This window comes from Chlorocebus sabaeus, chromosome 7, assembly GCF_047675955.1.
Source record: "Chlorocebus sabaeus isolate Y175 chromosome 7, mChlSab1.0.hap1, whole genome shotgun sequence".
Lineage (NCBI taxonomy): Eukaryota > Metazoa > Chordata > Mammalia > Primates > Cercopithecidae > Chlorocebus > Chlorocebus sabaeus.
Window position 1 is genome coordinate 69694076 of NC_132910.1, and position 27535 is coordinate 69721610.

At 36.9% G+C, this 27535-nt stretch overlaps 1 protein-coding gene across 1 annotated transcript in view; it reads left to right on the forward strand.

Moving 5' to 3' along the window:
* Positions 1–27535, forward strand: part of LOC103236166 (N-deacetylase and N-sulfotransferase 3) — a 210918-nt gene that overhangs the window by 175838 nt on the left and 7545 nt on the right. Inside the window, exons 7-12 of the mRNA XM_007999649.3 lie at positions 1027–1209; positions 3422–3518; positions 9440–9563; positions 13471–13645; positions 17016–17186; positions 18544–18653. Coding sequence (XP_007997840.2) covers positions 1027–1209; positions 3422–3518; positions 9440–9563; positions 13471–13645; positions 17016–17186; positions 18544–18653 — 860 coding nt within the window. The remainder of the gene's footprint in view (positions 1–1026; positions 1210–3421; positions 3519–9439; positions 9564–13470; positions 13646–17015; positions 17187–18543; positions 18654–27535) is intronic.

The following is a 27535-nucleotide window of genomic DNA, read 5'->3' on the forward strand; positions in this document are numbered from 1 at the left end:
CAGGCAGAGTGAATAGAAATGCAAATATTCTTGATCACAATGAAGCTTTTTATGTAAAAGCCTGCAGGATTTGTTCCATAGGATATTACTACTTCCTCTTATTCATAGTTGTTAAGTAATTACATTTTTCTTTTTTATTGTATTAAATCTTAGTATAACTTTTCCTTTCAGCTCTGTCACATTACCTCAATGAATTTTCTTGAATATTTCTTTCAGTCTCTTAATGAATGACCTATTAAACTCATTATTGTGATTATAGTAAACCATTGTTACTATTCATTCACATGACATTATATATTTTCCAAAAGTACTATTATCACATGAATTATTTTTATGATCTTTTTTATAGCAGCATAAATGCCACAAAGGTTTTCTTTGCCATTAAAAATCCCATGCAGAAGAATTCATTTGTCAACACTAACCAACAAAAATTATCTGCATTCACTTAAAGCAATAGTTTTACAAATACTCATTCTACATTTACATCCTAGACCAATGCAGTCTAACCTGCAGAGTTCAAATTTATTTTATTGTAAAAAATTTCCCACACTTGCTGTGATTTTCTTTGAATGCATGGATTCAATCTAGGTCAGCTGCTTCCATAGGAAGAGTCAATTTTATCTAGCCAATAGTTAAAGATTTTTCTTAAAGGAGGTGTTTTATATTGGGAATAATGGAACTAAAGAATGTGAAAAAGGGCTTGAGAAACATACAGGTTATGTTATTCAACAACAGTCTTATTGCACCAACATGGGTATACGGCAGCTATTGATGTTGAATGTATTTTTTGTTATGAAATATATGAAAATTTCAGGGAAAAAATGCTCAAGTCTTGCTGATAACACATCCTCCAGTATGTATTAATATAATGCGGGTTTGAGGGATATGTCCCAAATCCAAAAACACACCATGAATTGAAACCCTGCGCAGACTACTTTAGGAAAAAAACTAGCATCGCTGTGATTATACTGCCCTCTAGTGTCAAAATAAATGTTATTTACACTGAAGTTCATTTGCTTTTTTCAGATCAGCATTTTCATGACCCATTTGTCCAACTATGGGAATGACCGACTGGGATTATATACATTTGTTAATCTGGCCAACTTTGTGAAGAGCTGGACCAATCTGCGACTTCAGACTCTGCCTCCAGTACAACTGGCCCACAAGTATTTTGAGCTGTTTCCTGATCAGAAAGACCCTCTCTGGCAGGTAAAATTAATTCAATCATTGATATAACCCATTAATTCCAGGAACATAATTCTGTGAGATATTCCAAATGTGAAAAGTGAAGCCACCTGAAAAAACCTGCATTTTGGAAATGTTAGCAAATTTGAGAAACTACTCCTTCCTAAACTGTAGTCTTTTATCATTGCTACATATTGCTCTCAATTCCCTGTTCCCTTGCGCGTTGGAAATCATGGGATTCAGAAAGTTCAGTGATGGATTCAGTGGATATAATGTCTTCAATCAGGGGTGAGAGATAAATCTACATGTTGCAATAGGCTGGAAGAGTAGAAGATGGCAAACAGGTCGTTTGTTAGGCAGGTAGCCTTTGAACACATCCCCATATCTTTAATGGTTAAACCATATTAAAGGATCTCTGAGAAGAGTTCAGAACTGACATCTGCCTTCTGAACCATAAGGTACACCAACAGCCAAGAGCCGCTGAATGTGGACAGCTTTCAGAAGTATTAATAGGGGATTAATATGGGGGAAAGCATTTCATGGGAAAATCACTGAGCTTCTTAAGATAAAATACCACATGAATATGGCATATTCAGATGACCATGGGGGTAACCTAGATTTCAAAGCATAGACTCTTATGTATCATAGAATTAATTGCAGGAACAACTTTGAATTTAAATTGTCCACTCCATGATCTGTGAAAAATAATAATCTTGGCAAATAATTACATCTTGCTTACTATATGTCAGACTGGGCACTTTACATGTATTAACTCATTTAATCCTCGCAACTACCTTACGTGGTAGGTACAGTTATGATTTGCATGTTACCGATGAAGAAACTGAAGCAAAGAAAGGCTAAGTCAATTAAGCAAGGTCACATAGCTAGTGTGTGGCAGAGCAGGAATCAGTTGTAGGCCATCTGGCTTCAAAAGTTGTGCTTCCTAATCACTGTTTTCAACGCTACTAGAGTTACAGACACAGCTGATGGTAAAACAGTAACAATCATCAGAAGTAGACCTCAGTAAATTTTTACCACAGATTGAATTTGTTAACTCTGAACTTTATATTCAATGCATTCACCTTTCAACCGTAAGTTGATTACCTCCTGAGCACACACAGGTAACTCCATAACAACTGCACATTTAGCAGGTTAAGGTTGGTGGTTGTGGACTTACGACTGCATATTACTTTTCCGTTGTTTCAACAAGCATCTCTTCATTTTAACAAGCATCTGTTCATTTTAACTACCACAAAACATCACAAATGTTAGCCAATGGAAAGACATGCAATTTTCCTGCTAATTTAACCTTACTTTTAAACTGAAATCATTATTTCAGGTGACAAGTTTTAAACTTTTTCAGAAGAACAGCCAAAAAGAATACTCTCACTTTAGTCTTAGCATCTGTTGCTTATTAAAAATAAGCAGAAGTCTTATTTAACTTCACATACCTATGGTATTAACTGACTAAAAATAAAAAGTGGTACTGTTTGTCCATTCCTGAAATAATATTAAAGGTACTGTAATTCTTCCTCCTTTTCTACATAATATATACTTTGTTCTTAAAATGAAGGCTGTTCTAAGTAGGACTTGTGTGGTGGATGTTGGCGTTAAATATTATACACCAAAAGCAGAATCCCTAAGGTAGTAATTCGCCCTCATTATTCCCTTTTGCTAAAACTTAGGACTTTCTAGCATCATAGTCTATAAAATTACGTTTTTAGATACACATTCATCAAGCTTTGATGGCAGCTGAGAGGTATCTACTCTTTAGATAGTAGTATTTTTGCCAGATCCCTATCCCTTTGAAGCACAGCTGGAAAGTTCAAAGTTACTTAGAATAAAGATCTGACAACTTATATTTCAGTTATACATTGAATACTAAGAGTGTATCATCTTTTAGGTTAGCAGGAAGCATACTCTCTGTCCAGTAAACTATTTAAAAAATAAATAGAACTGCTAGTAGCCAATTAAACTGTTCATGCTTTGAGACTGTTTACCCAAAGTGGAAATACTGCCCATCTCCAGTCTCCTCTGTAGACTCTCAGCCTCACGATGGAAGGGAGTTATTCAGAACTTCCATGATGCCACTTCAGGGCTTTCATTTTTTTAAAAGAGCCTATGTTTTTATCCCAGCGTTTCCTGGTATACTTTTAAAGAACACAAGTTGGAAACGCTGGCACACAATGGGCACATTCTTGAAAAAACTACATCTCTATGTTCTTCTCCTGTTTAGAATCCTTGCGACGACAAACGCCACAGAGACATTTGGTCTAAAGAAAAAACTTGCGATCGCTTACCAAAATTCTTGGTAATAGGACCCCAGAAAACTGGTGAGAACTTTTTATGTTATGATTAACCAGTGTAAAATTTCTGATGACTAGACAATGAGTTATTGTCACAATAAGTTTGTAAACCTCCCATGACTGCTAATGAATGAATAACGTTTTTCTCTGACATCATTTTCATTTAGCTCAGTAATGTACCTAAATGCTTAACAAAGTGTTTTTTAGGTGAAAAGAATAAAACAGATGTCACACTGTTCAAATATCCAGCAGTCAATTTGGTGGCACATTTTTTTTCTCCCAAATGTTTTCATTGAAAAGTATTTAATTAACACTTCTAAAATCAAAGCTAATCAGTGACAGGATTATATCAAAAGTCAAGAGGGACACAGATAAGTACCTACAACTCTTTATAATAAATCCCTGCTAGAAAAATAGTCCCTTAGGCTGCCATTTTCCTAATATTGTTTATTTGTAAACTATTTATTGCAGAGATGACTACTTTTTAAAAGTCTAAAAGATATTTCACAAGCAGAATTCCTAGACATACACAAAACTTTGTGCTAAGAAAGGTGTTTATTCATACCCAGGAGAAATCTTTTGCACCTTTTCTTAAAAATGATGTGCAATTTTTTTCCCCATAAACTTTTTTTTTTTTTTTTTTTTTGAGATGGAGTCTCGCTCTGTCGCCCAGGCTGGAGTGCAGTGGCAGTGATCTTGGCTCACTGCAAGCTCCGCCTCCCGGGTTCACGCCATTCTCCTGCCTCGGCCTCTCGAGTAGCTGGGACTACAGGCGCCCGCCACCATGCCTGACTAATTTTTTTGTATTTTTAGTGGAGACCGGGTTTCACTGTGTGAGCCAGGATGGTCTCGATCTCCTGACCTTGTGATCTGCCCGCCTCGGCCTCCCGAAGTGCTGGGATTACAGGCATGAGCCACCGCACCCGGCCTATAAACTTCTTGTTTCTAAGAATCAATATTAAAACGAAGCCTCATGGAAGCTTTAAACTACCAGACATTCATGCTATATCCTGCGTGATAAATTATTTGGGGCCCTTGGTTACTGGCTTCACAGAAAACAGTGAACATCATATTGCTTGCTAAGGAGAATACATTTCCTCTCCTCATTGATCTAGAAATAACTGAGGAAAATTCTGTGCAATGTACCCAGGGAGTTTAGCATGTCCATCTTTTTCCTTAATGTCATTTGCAGATATCGATCTGAAAACAATAATAAATATGGCAAATACTTACATTTTTCTTGTCATTTATTTCACTTGTCCTTATCTATCTAAAGTGAAAAGACAACTAGGAAAACATTTAAACTAAAATCTCTTCAGCGAACTCCCACTGTCATCACATAAACTTGTCAAGACTGATCACATCCTGAAGGCTTGGTAGCATTTTGCTTTAGAAAGTCCTGTAGGATTCACTTCCTTCGTGTTGTGCTGGATATGCAGACATTTTGATATCATGGTTAGATGGTAGAGTTATCACTTGTCCTCTTAAACTCAATTGGGTGTCCAAGTGTTTGTTACAATTTGGATATGGCATTTGTCGTTGGAAAAGACCTTTTATACAAATTGATTCTTTTTTATAGAAATTGATTTTTCCCAGTTTTGCTGAACGTAATTTACATGCAATAAAATCCAGCCATTTTGAATGTACAATTAGCTGAATTTTGAACATTGCACACAGTTGTGTCCACCACCACATTCAAAACACAGAACAGTTGTCAGCCTAAAAAAAATTTATCCTTGTTCCTTTGCAGTGTATCCCCCTCAATCCCCACCACATCCCCAGCCACAAGCAACTACTTTCTACCACTACAGTTTTACCTTTTCTAGAACTTCATGTAAATGGAAGCATGTAGTGTGTAGTCTTTTGTATCTGACATCTTTCATTTAGCATAACACTTTTGAGATTCATGTTGCTGTATATATCCATATTTTGTGAAATTGATTTTTTAATTAAAGTGTTTTCTCATATCAGTGACATGAGAATTAAATAGCTTCATTTTTAACTGTACTTTTGTGAAAAGTATTTTTCTGGGCCAGGCGCAATGGCTCATACCTGTAATCCTAGCACTTTGGGAGGCCAAGGCGGGTGGATCACCTGACGTCAGGAGTTCGACACCAACCTGACCAATACGGTGAAACTCCATCACTACTAAAAATACAAAAATTAGCCAGGCGTAGTGGTGTGCGCCTATAGTCCCAGGTACTCAGCAGGCTAAGACATGAGAATTGTTTGAACCTGGGAGGCAAAGGTTACAGTGAGCCAAGATTGCATCATTGCACTCCAGACTGGACAACAGAGTGAGACTCTGTCTCGAAAAATAAAAAGTATTTTTCTGGATAATTTTGCACAGATTTCTAGTTATCTCGATATTCAAATATTTCAGTGTTAAGACTGACAAAAAATATAAAACTGAAGATTTATAGATGGTTATTTAAATGTGTGTCTATGATTATGTAGTTGAGTTACCACTCACAAAATACATATGCAGGACAGTTTATTCAGACCCAAGAATATGTACAGGCAAAGACAGAATTCAGAAACCACAACTTAACAATTTTTTAACACTGATACATTTCATTATGCCTTTTACTGACTATGCAAAATAATTAGATTATATCCATTTTTTCTGTTTGTCTAATTAATGCTGATCATGAAACGCTATTAAAAGTGAACAAATGTATTTAATACAATTCTTAAAAATAAGATTCAGAAAATAATGTTTTCAGTTGATCTAAGAAAGGAATTAATCTCTCTGCTTTTTTTCTCACATTATAATGGCAATACTTATTTCCAAAAATATTTGTTATTTTTAATTTTTAAAATTCCTCATGCATTTTTCTGGATTATATCTCACATGTATAATTGAGATTTAAATGTATTTATATATTTATGTATTATAATTCTAAGCTATATCTCAGTAAAGTTTTTATCTGAAAAATGCCTTTTAGATATTCAGATATGGCACTCTTTAGGTGATTTCACCTAGGTTACCTTGCTAATCCTCATAGAACACTGATAGCTAAGTATTTTCTTCCCCACTACACAGATGGAAAAACTAAGACTCAAGAGAGGTTGTAAATAATTTTTGTTCAAATTCACACAGCTGGTAAGTACAAGAATAAAAATCTTGATCCTAGAATTTACCTGACTTCAAAGAACATGCTCTTTCTACTTTACTACTTTCTACTTTACTATGGATTTCATGTAATGGAGCTTTTTTCCTCCAATAAATTTTAGATATTGCTTCACAGTTAGATTCTAAGTCAGTGATTCTCAAGGGTGGTTGCCAGAGCAGCAGCATAAGCATCACCAGAAAACTTACTAGAAGTGCAGGCCGGGCGCGGTGGCTCACTCTTGTAATCCCAGCACTTCCGGAGGCCGAGACGGGTGAATCACGAGGTCAGGAGATTGAGACCATCCTGGCTAACACGGTGAAACCCCGTCGCTACTAAAAATACAAAAAAATTAGTCAGGTGTGGTGGCGGGCGCTTGCAGTCCCAGCTACTCGGGAGGCTGAGGCAGGAGAATGGCGTGAACCCGGGAGGCGGAGCTTGCAGCGAGCCGAGATCGCGCCACGGCACTCCAGCCTGGGTGACAGAGCGAGACTCCTGTAAAAAAAAAAAAAAAAAAGTGCAAATTCAGCAAAGACTTGCTGAATCAGAGATACTGGGATAGGGCTGTGCTATCTGTGTTTTAACAAGCCCACCAGATGAATCTAATACATACTACTTAGAGGAGCACTGTTTTAAGGCAAGCTTGTGAAGCACATTTTTATATCATAGATTACTGTGTTTTATTCCCTATAATGATCTATGATTACAGTGTTCATTGTTTGGTTCAGATATAATCTAGGAAGACTACCTCTTTCAATTCATTTTTTAAGACAATATTGCTGTTGACAGTTATTTTAACAATTTTTCTATTGTATAGATATGGTAGATTTAAGTAAATAAATATTAAAGAAAGCTTAATTTATAAATACTTAAATAGTATTTATTTACTTAAATATTGCCATATTTGTACCATTTAAGTAAATAAACACTAAAATACTACCTTACTTCCATATTAATACTATTTAAGGACTGGGCACAGTGGCTCATGCCTGTGATCTCAGCACTTTGGGAAGCCTAGGTGGGTGGATCATCTGAGGTCAGGAGTTCGAGACCAGCCTAGCCAACATGGTGAAACCCTGTCTCTACCAAAAATACAAAAATTATCTGGCATGGTGGCTGGCGCCTGTAATCACAGCTGCTCGTGAGGCTTAGACAGGAGATTCGCTTGAGCCCAAGAGGCAGAGGTTGCAGTGAGCCAAGATCACGCCACTGCACTCCAGCCTGGGCAACAGAGCGAGACTCCATCTCAAAAAAAAATAAAAGAAAGAAAAGAAAGAAAGCTTATCTGAAAAATAAGAAAATTCAAAGTTTTGTACAAATGGCAACATGACATAATTACTAAGCAAAATTAGAGTAGCAATTTATCCAAGTGAGAGAAATATTACAAGGCCATGTCTTATTACTATCGCTAGCTATTGACTTGGAATATAATTTTCAAATCCTGCTCCACAGATTGTATAACAGTGTAAATAATAGTATATTTCTCTCTTAGGGGTAGCCAATATGTAGAAATGCTTTTATATTATGATCTTTTAAACACAGTCACAGTTACAAATATTAAATATATGGCTAAACCTTTGACAAACTGAACCCAAAACTGCCTTACTTTCTCTTGTACCAGACTGACTAAGCTGCACCCTTTATCTCCTCATTTAGTCTTATAAAACACTAATTGTACAGTTTATGACATTGCACACTTTTTGAAAAGTCACACCCTTGCTCCCCAACAGTCACAAATATAGATGTGTACCTGTGATATACCATTCTCTTCCCTAGTAAATGCAAATTCTATAAGTTACGTCTCTAAGGGCACTATTTTTTTTTCAAATTTAGCAATTTAAGCAATTTTTGACACTACTTTTATAAAAAATATAAGTACATTCAAGCTTAAGCAAACTTGTGGAAAGATTAAATTCTGTCTTGAGTTTACTTAGCTTTCATAGGCCTCAAGAAGAACTTAATATGAGAACCCAAGTATTGATTTTAGTAATGTAATATATTAAATAATAATATATTTCATTTATATAATGCCTTATTACTGTCAAAATGTCTTCAAGTACATGTCTTTTCATTCTCAGAGAAAATCTATGAAATAAGTAGGCAGGTGATTTTCCATTAAGAAAGCTGAGACAGGCCAAGAGAGGTGGCTCACTCCTGTAATCCCAGCACTTCAAGAGGCCGAGGCGGGAGGATTGCATGAGCTCAAGTGTTCAAGACCAGCCTGAGCAACATAGCGAGACCTCATCTCTACTAAAAAATTTTTAGAAATTTTAAAATTAGCCTGGCACAGCGGTGCATGCCTGTAGTCACCGCTACTTGGGAGGCTGAGACAGGAGGATCCCGTGAGCCTGGTGTCAAGATTGTAGTGAGCCATGATTGCACCACCACACTCCAGCCTGGGCAATATAGTAAGATGCTGTCAAAAAAAAGAAGGAGGGAAGGAAGGAAGGAAGGAAGGAAGGAAGGAAGGAAGGAAGGAAGGAAGGAAGGAAGGAAGGAAGGAGAGAGAGAAGAAAGGAAGGAGAAAGGAAAAGAAAAAGAAAACTGAGACAAACAGAAGCTAAAAGACAAAGTCACAGACAAATCAGTCATTGAACTGAGACTGAAAGCCAGTTCTCTCAATCCCTGCAACAGGCCTATTTTCACACCACACTGTCTCCATTTTTTTAGAACCTGCTTCTGTTAAACTGCTGATTATCCATTCAAGTTATTTCAAGGAGTAGTTGTAACAACTCTGTTTGGATCATTGTAATATTTATTAATGACTTTAAAGTGCTAATCATAGGAAATTGTGTTTTCATTTAATTAATTTCTGAACCTCTATTATCTTTCCAGGTACCACTGCTTTGTATTTGTTCCTGGTTATGCATCCTTCCATCCTTAGTAACTCCCCCAGCCCAAAAACCTTTGAGGAGGTACAGTTCTTTAATAGAAATAACTACCACAGGGGGATTGATTGGTAAGATGGGTTATTAGTATAAATCTAAAAGTTTATGTACTGTGCACAGTATAAACTTAGCACTAATATTTAGAAACATCTAAAATAAATGTTAACCTCTGTGCCTTGGAAATTGATTGAATATCGTAAAGGGGCTCAGAAATTTTTCAGAACAAACTCTTCTTAGTTTATAAAGAGACTTGTTTCCCCAAGAGGATCACATGTAATTTCAATTGTCATTAATTTTCTCGATGGTAATTATAGATATTAAGTCAGAAGAATAGCATAATATTTAGAAATTTAATTCCTCTCTACTAGTAAGGGAAAAAAATTTTCATATCTTTTTCTTCTTGTGCACTTTTTATTAAGTGATACTATAGCCAACATATGTAATTTTCTATTTTCTTTGGCACATAAAAGGAAAAATAAATAAAACTAGAAATGTTTGTGTATTACATGAGTAATCAAAGCTATAAAAAAACTATCAACAATACACAGAATTTAATTTTCCCCTTTGAATCAAAATTAGAAATATATCAACCATCTAAAGAAAACATTTAAAAAGTAAAAATGTCAGAATACACAAAATACACTCATGTAGTAGAGATAGATGGTACAAACTAACATGTTAACCATAAAATGTATCTAAAGGTCTTGCTATGAAGGTGTAATGCTGGACAGAGAGTGGTATAAATGAGTGAATTATAATAATTCTACAGCATAAATAGATTTTGCATGTATTTTAGCATAGTCATATATATCTCTGTTGTCAGATTGCATGATCTCAATTTTCTAATTATCAACCCCCTGAGGAGCTGCTTATGAGAAGTCAGAATGGAAAGGAAAAGGAATGGATTGAGTATAATTTGAGCACCTACTAGGATTTATGTATATTCTAATTGTTATATATCTCACTGCCAATTTTTCAGTTCAGGGTTTGATATTTTGATTAATTGTGTGGTGTTAAATAACAGCTGGAAAATCAAGAAACCATCATCAGTGGCCAGGCACAGTGGCTCACATCTGTAATCCCAGCATTTTGGGAGGCTAAAGTGGGTGGATCACTTGAAGTCAGGAGTTTGAGACTAGCCTGGGCAACATAGGAAGACCCCATCTCTACCAAAAATACAAGAATTATCCAGGCATGGTGGTGTGCACCTGTAGTCTAAGCTAATTTGGGAGACTGAGATGGGAGGATCACCTGAGCCCATAGAGGTTGAGGCTGCCGTGAGCTGCGATTGCACCACCGCACCCCAGCCTAAGCGACAGAGTGAGACCCTGTCTCAAAAAAAAGAAAAGAAACCATCGACTACTTCAGCTGTATTTGACCACTGACTAAAATATATATGCCAGTATATAATTATAGAATAAAATGATGTTAACATCAGGACTAAAAGGACTGAATAAAAACTGCTTTGGAGGTGGACAAGAATGTATTAGTATTACATTCCTGTCAATAGTTGGATTCTCTAGGACTTTTTTTTCAAAAAACATATTTTTGAAAAATTTATGGTAAAAAATTATTGCAAGAGTTATTCTTAATTTTTTTACCATAAACCTTTCAAAAATATGTTTTGATCATCATGTGGCTAGGTACTCTGATAGGAACGAAAAGTCCGGCCGGGCACACAGGCTCATCCCTGTAATCCCAGCACTTTGGGAGGCCAAGGCGGGCAGATCATCTGAAGTCAGGAGTTTGTCATATTGGTCATCTGGTCAATATGGCAAAACCAGTCTCTACTGAAAATACAAAAAGTAGCTGGGCATGTTGGTAGGTGCCTGTAATTCCATCTACTCAGGAGGCTGAAGCAGGAGAATCACTTGAACCTGGGAGGCAGAGGTTGTAGTGAGCCGAGATGGTGCCATTGTACTCCAGTCAGAAGGAGACTCTGTCTCCAAAAAAAAAAAGTAAGAAATACTCAGGGTCAACCCAAATAACAAATAAATGAATAAATGTGGAGTATTGCAAAAAAAAAATTCCATTTTTTAGGTAAAAGAAAATGCTGAAGTTTTATGTTTTATAGAAGTAGGAAAACTTAAGGGAGGCATTTGCTTTTAATCCCCGCATTGTTAAAACACTTCCAGTTTGCTCACTAATTCTTTGAATAACCTGAATTTACATTCTCTAAATGTGAGCCTATTTATGGAGCTTCCAGGTCCCATACTAAAAATATGAACCTTTTATTTGCTTCTCTATTCATGAAACATCTTACAAGTACCTGTAAGTGCCAGCCACTACACTAGAAAGATGCAGACACATAAGCAAACAAGAGCTGTGCCCTGCCCTCTCCATGAGCCCCTGGAGCCTGGCAAAATCAACACATTATAGGTCCAAGATCCAGACTTGCTTGAGGAGGTTTTCAAAGCCTAAACTGTTCCAGATATAAAAGACTTCTAGCAAGGTAGGGCAGGTTTAAGAAGCTAAAATTTCTGCTCTTTTTTGTGATTTTTGAAGCCTTTTTCAGAACAAGCAGGTTTGAGACAAGCTTGGACCAAATAAGATACCACTAGACACTTGAAATAGTCTTAGCACTCCTGGAACCAGTGTGAGCTTCTACATAAGAAGTATCCTGAAATTTGGCACTTTCTGTAAATAGAATGTACACCAGAACAAATAGCACATCAAACCTTCCAGAAATTTTTGTATATCTCTTTCTCCCTAAAAGGGTGCCAGAATTACATATCACCAACAAGCCAATTCCAGACAACATAAAAGGATTCTTTACTGCTCTGAATCTCAAGATACCACTGTGTTGCACCAGCTAAACTTTGCAATATGTTAACAACTGGAATGCTACCAGAAGCTTTATCATGTTTGAGGATATGATCTCAGTCAAAAATCTACCAACATCTCATGTGATCTTTTGGTCAAAAGAAAACAAGATACTGTAAAAAAAAAAAAAACAGGTCATTTCATGAATATTAATGACTTTTTTGTTGAGTAATTATTGAATTACCTTGTCTTGGTAGCCCAGTGTGATAATGGCTTATGAATTGAAGGGGGTGGCAATGGAGGCTGAGGCCATTATTATAAAATGTAAGAATCCCTAGAAGCTATATTTTTACAGTCGCTCTAAAAAAGCCCTTTTCCTCTAAAAGATGTTCCTTAGTGCTTCAGAAATATTTCTTAACATATGCTGAATTAGTTGTATTTGACAACTTTTATTCAGGTGGAACATTAAATGAAATCCTACATTTCAGTGCTTGAACCTATAGATATCCCTGTGTTCATTCTGCTGGTAATTTGAATTCTGTCTACTGGTGAGGATATAGAACATGACCTTGGGAAATTTGTTAGGATTGTATATTTGGAATGTACATACTTTTTAAACGTCTCTTATAATTATACTAAAGAGGGACATAAGTGGCTCTATATGAGAAAAAGTAAGCAAATAAGCAATATTTATACCAGATATGCTCTGCATCTTTGACACTATGTGAGTAAACATAACACTGGCACAATACATTTGTGGAAAAGAAATTATTTCACTTGCAATAAAGTAAAAAATATTTTCTCTAAATCCTTTTAAAATGTCTGAACTGAACATATCATCTGTTTTAATACAATTTTCTTTTTGAGTACTTGAAATTTTCTCTGTACAGTGTTTCTACATTTAGACACATTTGATATAGCTAGCTTGATCCCTGTTGCAGTTTGATCATTCTGCGTCTACGTGCTTGTTATCACTTACATTTTTTCCTGATATTAAGCAAAACATAAAGAAAATGTACTTAGAAAAACATCTTCCAAACACATTATTAGTGTTCTGGATATTTTTCTCTTGCTCACTATAGAGGACAAATGCTGTAAAGAAAAAGGCTTTTGTTTAGGAAGCACATGAATTTGTGGGACACTTTTAACATGTTTGGTCACCAGAATATGAGTATAAACCATAGTCTTACTTTGAGAAAAATATTCCTTTTTTAGGTATATGGATTTCTTCCCAGTCCCATCTAATGTCACCACCGACTTTTTGTTTGAGAAGAGTGCCAATTACTTCCACTCAGAGGAAGCCCCTAAAAGAGCTGCTTCTCTGGTTCCCAAAGCCAAGATTATCACCATTCTCATTGACCCTTCAGACCGAGCATACTCCTGGTACCAGGTAAGGAAAATGCAAATAAAATCCAACAGGCAGAAGTAGAGTATGGACAATGAAGCATTGTTTTTAGCAATACCCACTACCTCAGGTTTTCACAAAAGAGATTTGCTAGTTGTTTGATATCTACAGAAAAATAGACAAGATTTTCTTGAGTTCCACTGAGAAATTTCCTCCATTAAGTTTTTGTTCTTATTTTATTAACTTAATCACTTCATTTAATAGAATGTATTAATGCAATAAGAGAAACTAAATTAAAATATAACAAAATATTATGTACTTTTTTATATCTCTGCTTCTATATATTTGCATTTTAAAGGTAATAATTTAAAATCATTATTTTTTCATCTGATACATGTGTACTCTATAAAGAGTCAGATAGCAGCAATTTCAGGCTTTGAGGGTTGTACAGTCTCTGTTGCAACTCTACCATTTTATTTCAAAAGCAGCCATAGACAATATGTTAATGCATAAGCATTCCTGTGTTCCAATAAAACTTTACTGAATAGGCGGTAGGCCATAGACTGCTGACCCTGGCTCTAAAAGAGCTTAAAGAACTGCTTGTACTAAAGAAACAGCTTAGTAGCAAAACTAATATATATAAGAATCTTTAGGCTGGGCTTGGTGGCTCATGCCTGTAATCCAAGCATTTTGGAAGATGGGAAGATTGTTTGAGGCCAGGAGTTCAAGACCAGCCTGGGCAACATAGGGAGACTCTGTCTCCACAAATAAAGAAAATTAGCCAGGCATGGTGGCACACACCTGTGGTCCCAGCTACTTGGAAGGCTAAACTGGGAGGATCGCCTGAGCCTGGGGGGTTGAGGCTGCAGTGAGCCGTGATTGTGCCATGTACTACAGCCTAGGTGACAGAGGGAGACTCTATCTCAAAAAAACAAGAAAGCAAAGGAAAGGAAAGGAGAGGAGAGGAGAAAGGAAAGGAGAAAGGAAAGGAGAAAGGAGAGGAGAAAGGAGAGGAGAAAGGAAAGGAGGAAGGGAAGGGAAGGGAAGGGAAGGGAAGGGAAGGGAAGGGAAGGGAAGGGAAGGGAAGGGAAGGGAAGGGAAGGGAACGGAAAAGAGAAAAATTCTACATCCCTGAGATCCTAACACATCTAAATGTTTCTTGTATACTCATTGCCATTATTTTCTGATGTTGGTTAGAACCTTGCACAGAAATGCTCACCTTGAACTAACTTAACAAACTCTAGTAATAATATATATATCAAATACACTTTTAATACATCATTGCAAATAATAGGAAACAATCTTTTAAAACTTGTTTCGGTGATAGTTTAACCACCAGTTGGAAGGGTTCAATAAGCAGCAGTCAAAATTAACATAGTAAAATTGATGGAGTCAGTGTCTTTAGTCTCTAAGACCCTTATTCTCATTTCTCAGGTTTGTAATTTTAAAAAATGCTTTCCTGCTGTTCATGTGTTTATCCACTCATCAAATAATGTGCTACCATGTGCAGTTTTTTTCTAAGTGTGATTTGAAAAATAAATGTGATGCTATACTTGAAATTGCTTTCAGCCTAATTGGAGAAATATGTATAAACAAGCATATAAATTAGAAAGTAATAATCAATTGACATACAGACTCCTTCAGAATGACAAAGCCCACCTGAAAAAGACCATCTGGGAAAGGACAGATTTATTCATGGCTGTCGCAGAGAAGCCCAAACACCAGAACCATGGGGCATTTTCTCAAATAAGGGAAAGATACGTAAGGAGAGAAATTTAGGTAAAATTAAAATGAAGAAGTGTTCTCATAGGTGCAAAGCAGAGCTATGTAAAGGAGTTATCATCAGGTCAGTGCTGAAAAGCAGACTGAGGGTCCTATTTTCTTGGAAACGATAATGTTAAGACAAATGCAGAATGTTCTATGTATGAAAACCTCTAATCTGAAATCTGCAAGTAGGCTGGATATATGAATGCTTCCCTGTGTTAAAGTGACCCACATAGCTTAGATCCTCCCTACAAGAGTGGGATGTTCCATTCTTACTGATTTGATTTAAAACAGCTAAGTTCTTGACAATTACAATATTAGAGAATAAAGTTGCTCATTACTGAGTCCTTCTGCTACTTAACAAAAGCAGTTGTTGAAGTTCACAAGAGGAAGAACAGATTGTTGGAAAAGGTTTTGCGGCAGGAACATAGTAGGGAAAGGTCACAAAAAGCAGACGAAATCTTAGATAGGCATTTTGATAATAATCTGAATAATAAGGAGTGGAGACATCCTGGAAAGCTAAGATCCATAAAAATCCACAATTCTATACTAATCATTCATGCCAAACCTGAAGCCATCTTTTAAATCAAAACATACAGCAAATTGCAAATTGCCTGATTTGATTTTGCAACTTTTACCTTTTCCACCAAGTATCTGGAGAAAAGAAAAATAAGCCTTAATTGACTCCAAGAAAATGAAGAAAATTGGAGCTTGGCAACCACTTCGTCCCTGAAAAATATAGAATTTACAGAAAAAGAAGGCTTTAAGGCTGCAAGCTAACAAAATGTCCTAAATATTACAAATAAATCACAGTGGCAAAATGCAGACCTTAACAAAGTCTAGCAGGGTTTGTAGTCCAGTGATTTGAATCTCAGTTGCAGAAAATTTGCTATTCAACTAGATGCGGTAAACATCCACCAACTCACCACTAAGCCTGAATATTTATTGGCCAATTTAAAGAAAAGGTGATTTCCTCAAACCCATGGGCCTGAGCCTGAGCCATTATGAAACACTTTCCTATTTGGATTGCTACTTTCTGCATTTTCTGCACAATAAATGATTCTGATTCACCGCAAAGGTCACCATTAGATAAAATAATCTTGGCTTTTAGATACCAGGGAATGTATGATAAAAGCTGCGGATTTCAGATAATGTGCATGTCAGACTTTCTAGTACTTTCTTCATTTAAAAGAGCTGATAGGCCTTTTCTAATCTAAAACTGCATTACTAGATGGAGCGAAACTATTTGGCAGAGATAGCAGAGTGCTTGTCTATTATGGATATTCACTGGACACTATAAATGGTTTGCTTATGAGTGGGAATGGGGCCATTAACACAGTTTTCAAAAGTTTACTTTCACAATAAAATATGTACACTAAAGAAACAACTCAGTAATGTTGGTGAAGGAATCCTATCAATAAGAATTCAACTTCTACCAAATAAATTCTCCAAAACTTACTCCCATAAGTATCATAACTTCAAATCCTGAGGCTCCAAGCAAACATTTTCATCGGTTATTAATTTCAAAATAAATAACTCTCCAGCAGTGAGGCACTTCTTTCTTTAGCTTTGAGACTTGTCACAAAGATTGGTTTTTAATTATTTACGCCTATGGTTCAGATTAGTTTAATCATCCACCTTTTCATCATAGCATCAACGATCACATGAAGACCCTGCAGCTCTGAAGTTTAGCTTCTACGAAGTGATCTCAGCAGGGCCGCGTGCACCCTCGGAGCTCAGAGCCTTGCAGAAGAGATGTTTGGTCCCGGGGTGGTATGCCAGCCACATCGAGAGATGGCTTGTTTATTTCCCTCCATTTCAGGTATGGAGTAATAAGGATTCACATCATGTTAGAATCTCATTAAGTTGATGACTTTGCCTTAAGGATAAGAAAATTTTCACTCGTTAAACTATTACGAGTTTTTCCTCTTTAGTTGTAAATAATGAGGCTGTGGCAAAGAGAAATAGGCAGAAGTAGAAAAACTGTTTAATTTTCTAAGAGTATTTCAGGATAATTCTCCCTGCTCTATTTGCTGTGCATACCTTTCCTGATTGTAAAAAGCTTCGAAAGCTTTAGATCCCTGATTCTCTTCCTGAGAATAAAGTTCGAAAGGGAACCTCTTAACCAAAAAAGACAAATAATATTTTGCTTAATTAAGTGCCATTATTTTCTTTTTGAACCCCCTTGCTGAATTTTTTATAAGTCTTATGTTTTTCTCAGCCCCTTGAATTTCTTCTGCCTGGCATCAACCTAGACTGCAAAATCAGCCAGCCCCTCATGGGATGGTGTAAGCAATCCAGTCACATCAAACATGGTATATACCTGTGAGTCCAGAGTCATGCTGTCCAAATATGACAACCACTACCACAGATGGCTATTTTAATTTATATTAAAATCAAATAATATGAAAAGTTCAGTTCCTCGGTTGCTTTAGCCACATTTTAAGTGCTCAATATCTACATGTTAGACCCAGCAGCTATAGAACATGTCCGTCATCACAGAAAGTTCTATTGAACAGTGCTGATCTAGGCTAAATAGAAATATCAGAGAAGATGTATGGATAGACAAGACTTGCTTTGCAAGCTTTGTATTCTTTAATCCTGGTCTCCTCTTTTCTCGCTGGGTCCACCCTCCTTGGAGTAACAAGAAACTTCTCCTCCTTAGTTTCTTAAGGAACTTTGTCCATGTTCAGGTTTCCTGAGACCTTATTCTCCACATGGATTATCAAAATATCTCTTCAACCTTTACAGTGCTATTCCTGAAACGAATCATGAGGAATGACATGTTCTCTGTCATATTACGTCTGAGTTTATTACAACCTTTCTTCTTTTCTATTGTATGTCCTAGCTTGAATGATGGGATCATTGCTTTGTCTCTTTTGAAAGTTGGTTTCCATTTGTGATTTTCTAGTCACATTTCTAAGCTCTCTTGGTATTTCAACTGCCTTTTTTGCTTTCATAGTGTGACTTCTCAGATTGCAAACCATGAGTGTACTTGATTGGTGTGATTTCTGGTTCCAGGTCATTAATGAGGATGACCTGGATTCTGTCTAACACCAATGCATGCAATTTTACTCAGGACAGTGTCTCTCACTGAATGAGTTCAGAGTGCAGAAATTTTTCATTGTACAGTTTACATGTCTTTTTTCAATGTGCATTTTTTTAATTTGATAATTTAGTTGCTAATTATTGATGGGCAACAATTAAGAACTGATCCTGCTACAGTGATGGATGAAGTACAGAAGTTTCTAGGAGTCTCGCCTCATTATAATTACTCAGAAGCTTTAACGTAAGTTTATATTCTAATTAGTTTATTGACATTTCAGCAGGGAATTGATTTCAAAGAAATTGTAGTTTGGTCATACAACTGTCAGGTTACCTGTTCCTTATATGCTGGTTATTTTGCAATTTGACATTAACCACCAAAAAAAAAAAAAAAAAAAAAAATTCAACAGTGTGACAAAGAAATGTCCTAACCTAAATCCTGTGTTAATTCTTAATTGTACAAAGATTTCCCTGAAAGGAAAGTAGAGAAATAAAACAGTAGTAAATCTTAAAACAAACCACAAACCTTAAAAGAAGTTATCTGAAATAAGTTCATAAAGCCTGAGCCTATTTGGCAGGCAATATGGGGCCTCTTGGAAGTATGAACAGGTGAGTAACTAAGTAGTTTAGGAACTGACTCTTCTCTCATTTATGTAATTTTCAGAAACAATATCATACAGCAAGAAATAGTCCATAGGTGGTTGAATAAGCAGAGAGAAATGTACTATTATTGCTCCTAAACATTCTTTTTTATGTTTTATTTTTTGCATCTTTGTCTTTATCCACCATTTGACCCTGTCACCTCTCCTTCAGAGTCCTCAGCAGTTAAAGCACTGGTTTGATTTTTCTGTTTGTTTATATGTTTTTTTGCTGGTTTCTTCCGATTTTCTTAGGTAACTGACTCTATAAGGTTCATGACTGGGGACCAGTAAGGCACTAGGTTTGAAGAAAGCAGTTACTCTCGGAGGTGTGCCCATGCCTGAGACTGAGTGCTGTGTCCAAGTGCCTCTCTTATCTCACCCTAGTGCTGACTCTGGGCTTCACTTAGCATTTTTGAAGAAGACCTCTATCTTACTGTGTCCATTTGGAATGGCTGGCAATCAGATTTAGGAGAATTATATTTGTTCCTACCACACGTGTAGAACAACTGGAAGATACTGAGTTGGATTGGGTCATGGACCTGACTCACACCATAAGTTGGGTTTTTTTTTAATTACATGGACTGAGCCTTAAAAAAAAACTGAAAAAGACTATCATGGAATTTTTCCATTGTATTTTTCAGTATAAAACTCAGTTCCACAGATAAAGTAGTTTTCCCCTTTTTTGTACTCTTCAATATCAATTTAGAAAGCGAGAGGCAGGTTCCCTTTACCTTTCAACAAACTTTACAGTTAAAAAAAAAAAAAAAAGATTAGCAGAAAAACATCAAATAAGCTTATATCTCCTACAATCAAATATAGAAACACGTAAGGGAGGCATTTTGGTTTAGAGGACAAAGGAGTAGGTGGAACTCTGCAGTTTTGAGCTTCCTTCCTAAGAGTCATTTATACTTTGCTGTTATTATTAACCTTCTGACCTCTGTGTTTTCTATACTATGAGTACTGTCAGAGTTTTGTAGAGCTTAGTTCAAGTACTAACACAGACACTGGCCTTAGGTATTTAACATTCAACTTGACCTTGTGATTTCAGTTTGCACTTAAAAATTCAAGACCATTTTCTGTTCTATATCTTTTTAAGTATCTCTTAGAAAAGAAAGCTTTTATTTTCTAAACAGTTTTCTATTTCAAGTTAGGTTATCTTTGGGTCTTTTTTTATAGAGTATGTAGCAAAGTATTGTATTTCAGAAAAAAAGTACAGTATTCTATAAAGACAGAGTTGCTTTTTCTTACGGGATGGTCCTTGACCTGCATGCTGTGTATTTGTCCCCTCTGCAGCCAGCTCAGCAGCAAGCTTTTTATTCATCTCCACTGCTGAGAAAAGGCAGTGTAAACTTAAAAGAGTATCAAAGCAACGTACTGTATACAAAGAACTGTAGGTCCCTTTGCACCTGGGCTGCATCTAGCAAAATTACTGATTATATGATTCTCTAACCTGGTCGGGGGCTCAGTGGGTGACATAGCAAGATAAGATATGTGTAGTACCTGAAACCACAGTTTCTGTTCCAGCAGTGCCACCCAGGCTCTCACCCTGCAGGTTGAGATAATGTGTTTCCATTCCATTTCTTTTTATATTTTCTTGTCAATCATCAATTGGCCTGACACAACTTGTAAATCCGGGCAGTGCACTAGTTGTAGAATATTTGGAAGTTTCATGCCTTCACCCTATGCCCTTTGTAGTTGTTTATCTGAAACCTGTCTTCACAATTTACTTACTCCTGTTAGAGTAACTATACTGATAGCTGTTTCTGTAGTGCTGTGGAAATATTGAGGATGACTAGAGGTACAAAATATATATCCTCAGAAATGCCATTTATACCAGTTTGTATACGTTGTACACTTTGGTATTGCTTCTTATTTTTTCTTCTTATTTTCCTGCTGGTGATAATGACGACTATCTCACTGGTGCTTAAAAAAATTTTTTTTCTCATTGGAAGACCTCTAAGGATATAGTAAACTGCAAACCAATATGAATTCTCAACTAACTGCATAAATCTAGTGCTTTGCATATAGTAGAATAAATGAATGAAGCAAGGTCTATACAAATGTTTTACTATGCAATCTTGGCGTGAAAGAGTATTCCAATTTAAGAGATCTCTAAACTTACTATCTTCCATATAGCAAATTTCAGCATCAAAACTATTTTCAAGAAGAATCACAATAAGCCCCCATTGTCAAGACTGTTGTTTATTCTTTTCCACAAGTGCTAAAGAAAGCGTTCAAGATTTCTAAAGATATACAAAGTCACTGAAGAATTTGTGATGTCTTAAAATGACTAAGTACTGCCATCATGGGTGTTAAATGATATATTTAATGTTAAATAATATGATTTTCTCAGTGATCATGTGAATGAAATAAGCAAAATAAGCTTTAAAAATATAAATAAGAACTTTCTCATTCAATGAAGTAAATTATAATTTACAACTCTTGTTCCACATACCCTTAATCCCTAAATGGAATTGATATATTAACATTACTTTAGTTTTTGTGTTACGTGTTGTATAGTATTTTGAAGCAATCATTTGAAATAAGACAGGAAAAATAATGCTTAGCATGGAATTGTGCTGATTTGTATACACTAAAATGAAAAATATGAATTTTTAGTTTTGCCATGAATACATCTATTCACAATTATACCTAGCCATCAATGCCAATGACAGGTGTCTTCATGTTTAGAAATACTAGTTAGCTAAATACCTGAACCTGGCATCTTTATGTCTCAGTCAGTTAACCTATTTGTCAAGATGAATGAAACCAGACTATGTTATATGAATTTTTAGTATTAATTTACTTTGAAAATGTCAATAAAGAGGCAATGAGAATTTGAAAGCCAGGAGTTGAGTATATTTGTTTGTTTGTTTTGTGGATAAAGGTTAGCTAAGTCATGAAGGACTGAAGTTGTTTGAAAATCAGGGCTTCAATGGCTTTAATATAACTTCCTTGGCAACCAAATTTATATCGCCCATGAACTGTTTTCCTACCCACTGTAGATACATTTGAGTACAAACGTACTAAATTAAATCTTTCTTATTAGCAAATTATAGTAGCCATAGTAACTAAAATCTGTTGGTTCTCTGGATGGCATGAAAGAACACCTAGAAATGCTGAATAGGGAAAAGAAAAAAATAGTCTACTCTAATTTCTATGATAAATTTTTAAGTGGTTGTAACAGTTCAAAATAAATATACATTTACATGTCCCATATATCTATCTCTCTTCATAAAACACAATGTGATAGGTACATTTAGCTCCATTTTTTTCCGATTAAAAATACTGGGGCACAGGAAAGTTAAGCCAAAAGTCACTCAGCAAGTAAGTTGAGGAGGCAGGATTGAAACTCAATTATCTCTAGAACCTACACTGCCAACCTGTTAAGCTCTTCATATTGGCACAGGATGTTAGAACCACAGAAAAACAATACTGTGAATTTTTAAAAGTGAATAGCATATTAACAGGAAGTGCTTCCTTAAAAAGAACTAGAACCTCAAAATGAGCTATGGAAGTTGTCTCATATTTTATTATGAATAACATCCATCTCCACGTGCACTGGATGTCACTTTTCTTCATAAATATGTAATCATAAAGATATGCAAATTAAAATACATCGAAATACCACTATATTACCCATTAGAATGGCAAGAATCCAAAAGACAATACCAATTTACTGTATTAGTCCATTCTCATGCTGCTATGAAGAAATACCCGAGACTGGGTTATTTAAAAAGAAAAGAGATTTAGGCCAGGTGGGGTGGCTGACACCTGTAATCCCAGCACTTTGCAAGGCCGTGGCAGATGGGTCACCTGAGGTCAGGAGTTCGAGACCATCCTGGCCAACATGGCGAAACCCCATCTCTACTAAAAACTCAAAAAATTAGCCAGGCATGGTGGCGGGCACCTGTAGTCCCAGTTACTTGGGAGGCTGAGGCAGGAGAATCACTTGAACCCAGGAGGTGGAGGTTGCAGTGAGCCAAGATCGTGCCATTGCACTCCAGCCTGGGTAACAAGAGTGAAACGCAAAAAAAAAAAAGAAAGAAAGAAAGAGAGAAGAAAGAAAGAGAGAAAGAAGAAAGAAAGAGAGAAAGAAAGAAAGAAAGAAAGAAAGAAAGAAAGAAAGAAAGAAAGAAAGAAAGAAAGAAAGAAAGAAAGAAAGAAAGAAAGAAAGAAAGAAAGAAAGAAAGAAAGAAAGAAAGAGAGAGAGAGAGAGAGAGAGAGAGGGGGGGAGGGAGGGAGGGAGGGAGGGAGGGAAAGAAAGGGAAAGAAAGAAAGGGAAACAAAGAAAAGAGGTTTAATTGACTCAGATTTACATGGTTGGGAAGGCTCAGGAAACTTACTCATGGCAGAAGCCAACTCTTCACAAGGAGGCAGAAGAGAGAATGAGTGCCAGCAGGGAAAATGCCAGATACTTATAACCATCAGATCTTATGAGAACTTACTCACTATCACAAGAGAAACTGCCCCAATGATTCAATTACCTCCACCTGGTCCCGCCCTTGACATGTGGGTATTATTACAATCCAAGGTGAGATTTGGGTGGGGACACAGAGCCAAACCTTATTGCAAATGTTGGCAAATGTGTGGAGAAACTGGAATCCTCACACACTACTGATGGTAATGCATAATATGTGGCCACTTCGGAAAGCAGTTTTGCAGTTTCTTAAAAACTAAACAGCATCTTACCCAACAATCCAATTTCATTCTAAGAATCTATCCCAGAATAAATGAAAACCTAAGTCCATAAAAGCTTGTAAGGGAATTATTATACCATTATTCATAATAGCTAAAAACTAGAAACAGTACAAATGTCCTTCAACTGGTGAATGGATTTGTTATATCCACACTGGGGGGTGGGGGTGGGGAAGGAATGTTCAGAAAAGAAACAAATGTAGAGTTAGAAAGAGTTTATCTGGGCCACGCATGGTGACTCATTCCTGTAATCCCAGCACTTTGGGAGGCCGAGGCAGGCAGATCACCTGAGGTCAGGAGTTCGAGACCAGCCTCGCCAATGTGGTGAAACCCCATCTCTACTAAAAATACAAAAATTAGCTGGGCATGGTGGTGCATGCTTGTAATCCCAGCTCCTCCAGAGGCTGAGGCAGGAGAATTGCTTGAACCCGGGAGGCGGAGGTTGCAGTGAGCCACGATCGCGCCATTGCAATCCAGCCTGGGTAACAAGAGTGAAACTCTGTCTAAACAAAAAACCAAGAAATAAAGAAAGAAAGACTTTATCTGGAACTAGGGATGACAGCAGGGATTGACTGCAATGGGCTGCAAAAATAGGGGTTTTCAAAGGATAGTGGAAATGTTCTAAAACCAGATTGTGGTGATAATTATACAACTATATAAATTTGCTAAATAGTGCTGAATTGTATATTTAACAATATGTAAATAATACCTCAAAAAAGTTGTTAAAATAAAATACATATCAGTAAAACGATTCCTTAAATAAGAAACATGTTTGCCAGAAGAGAACTGATTTTTAAAAACTGCTATGCTTATCCTATATTAGTAATATCTAAATGATGGTATTTTGATTTTGAAATTTACTGAATTGCTATTTTCAATTCAGTATTCACCCATAGAAATGGTTTTTCCATGTAAAGGCATTTCAGACACACTTTAGTCTTCCAAGTGTAATCTGAATGTTTTGTACGATTAACCCGCACGAGGGTAGAAATAAAGTCACGTTTTCATTAATATAAAAATGTCGGCCAGGCAAGATGGCTCACACCTGTAATCCTAACACTTTAAGAGGCCAAGGCGGGGCCGGGCGCGGTGGCTCACGCCTGTAATCCCAGCACTTTGGCAGGCCGAGGCGGGCGGATCACAAGGTCAGGAGGTCGAGACCATGGTGAAACCCCGTCTCTACTAAAAAATAGAAAAAAATTAGCCGGGCGCAGTGGCGGGCGCCTGTAGTCCCAGCTACTCGGGAGGCTGAGGTAGGAGAATGGCGTGAACCCGGGAGGCGGAGCTTGCAGTGAGCCGAGATTGCGCCACTGCACTCCAGCCTGGGCGACAGAGCGAGACTCCGTCTCAAAAAAAAAAAAAAAAAAAAAAAAAAAAAAAAAAAAGAGGCCAAGGCGGGTGGATTACCTGAGGTCAGGAGTTCGAGACCAGCCTAACCAATATGGTGAAACTCCATCTCTACTAAAAATACAAAAATTAGCCGGGCGTGGTAGTGCATGCCTGTAACCCCAGTTACTCAGGAGGCTGAGGCAGGAGAATTGCTTGAACCCCGGGGGGTCAAGGTTGCAGTGAGCCGAGATCACGCCGCTTCACCCCAGCCTGGGTGAAAGAGTAAAACTCCGAATCAATAAAAAGAAAAAAAAAAAAGTCACTGTTTAGAGGTTGAATCTTTGGAGAATCTTGGTGCCCCTGCCCACAAGTCTTTTACCGTTATTTCTAAACATCCCCAGAAGATATTCCATACAAGCATAAGAACCATTCTTACCCATTCTTGTTTTACTCTTTAAATCAACAAAATTTTATTCAATAACTATTACGTGCATGACTCTGAAGACACAATGATAAACAAAGTATCCCCACCACCAGGTTAGGGTAGCCATAGAAGCGGACACTAGACAATACATGAACACTTCCTCCAAAATGTTCACTGCCTGAAGGCCTTGAAAGGAGGGGCCCAGCCATGATAATGGTTGCCAGTGCTTACATAAAAAGATTATTTCCTTGCTCTTCCACCAGACTTCACAGAAACACTGCTGCTTTCTGAACAGATGTGAAGAGATTTTCTCCATCTTCTTATTTTTATTTTTATTTTTTTGAGACGGAATCTCGCTCTGTCGTCCAGGCTGAAGTGCAGTGGCGCAATCTCTGCTCACTGCAAGCTCCGCCTCCCGGGTTCACGCCATTCTCCTGCCTCAGCTTCCCAAGTAGCTGGGACTACAGGCGCCCGCCACCGCGCCTGGCTAATTTTTTGTATTTTTAGTAGAGTTGGGGTTTCACTGTGTTAGCCAGGATGGTCTCCATCTCCTGACCTCGTGATCCGCCCACCTCGGCCTCCCAAACTGCCGGAATTACAGGCGTGAGCCACCGCGCCCGGCCAATTTTCTCCATCTTCTATTACCCTTCTTCATTTGGGCTCTGAAATAATATTACTTCTGCCCCAAACTCATAAGACCTTCAATGAATAGCAGTCCCTTCATCTATCCATGATGGTTCTCTATGAAGGCCCAGACCCAGTCCCTCAGGCCACTGGGTAAATAAACATGCTTTCCCTTCTAGCTTCTCCTTCTCATTTGTATCCTGACACATTCATACCATTGCCTATGAGTGTATGTATACAGATGCCTAGGCTAGGTGCCAGCTACACACACACAGTTTTTTTTCTCAGTAAAGCCCAGCCTGACACCTGCTGCATAAGATCTAATTAATCATGCTGCATAAGATCTAATTAATCAGCAGAGATAAAAGAAAAACTTATTTTTCTTTTGATTCTTAATTTTAGCATGTGTGGAGTTCAGTGTTTCTTAGAAAAACTTTCTCTCAGAAGACTACTCATTTTAATACACAGCATATGTATGTTCCAGTTACGTATCTACAGCAAGGTATATTAGTGAAAAGTGAATAGCTGGTCTGGATTCTGAATGTTGATCACTTGAATACTTAAAATGAGTCAGAATTCAATTTTGGAAAATTGCTGATAGCAAAATGTTAATGAAAAATATTACATCAATCACAGACTTCCAGAAATGTTGTATTAGTGTTTCCCAAAAGCTTTCATGTACAGATTATTTAACTAATACGATCTTTATTAATGATCTCTTTGTAATTCTGTATATAACACTAATTTTATTCAGTTGCCTTACTGATTCAAACAAGAATATAAACAGCATGAAAACATAAAATGTTGTGTCCTAATCTGACACAATTGCTTTAATAACGATGGGAAACCAGGCTTTACATAAATGGAATGTGATTATTCTCTCTAATACACAAAGTCATACAGAGGCAGAAATCTAGGTTTGCATTATTTTCATAGGACTACAGTTATAAATTCTACAAGATTAACTACATATAGAGTACACCCCCAGGTACACACACCCCCACACACACATTAGATCATACTACCATTTTAAGTGTTTTGTTAATGTATAATTTACATATAATCATCCATTGTAATTGTGCAGTTCAAAGAATACAAATGTATACAGTTGTATGTACCACCAAGATCAAGATATAGAACAAAAAGATATAATCCAAAAGTTTCCTCATGCTCCTCTGTAGTCAACACTTTCTACTCACCTTGACCCCTGACGATCATCAAGCTACTTTCTTTCACTTAGCATAATGCTTTTGAGTTTCCTCTATGTGGCGACATCTATCAGGAGTCAATTCTTTATTATTGTTATGTATTACTCCATTTTATGGGTATACTACAATTTGTTTATCCTTTCACCGGTTGATGGACATGAGTAATTTGCATTGTTTTGGCTACCACAAACAAAGCTACTGT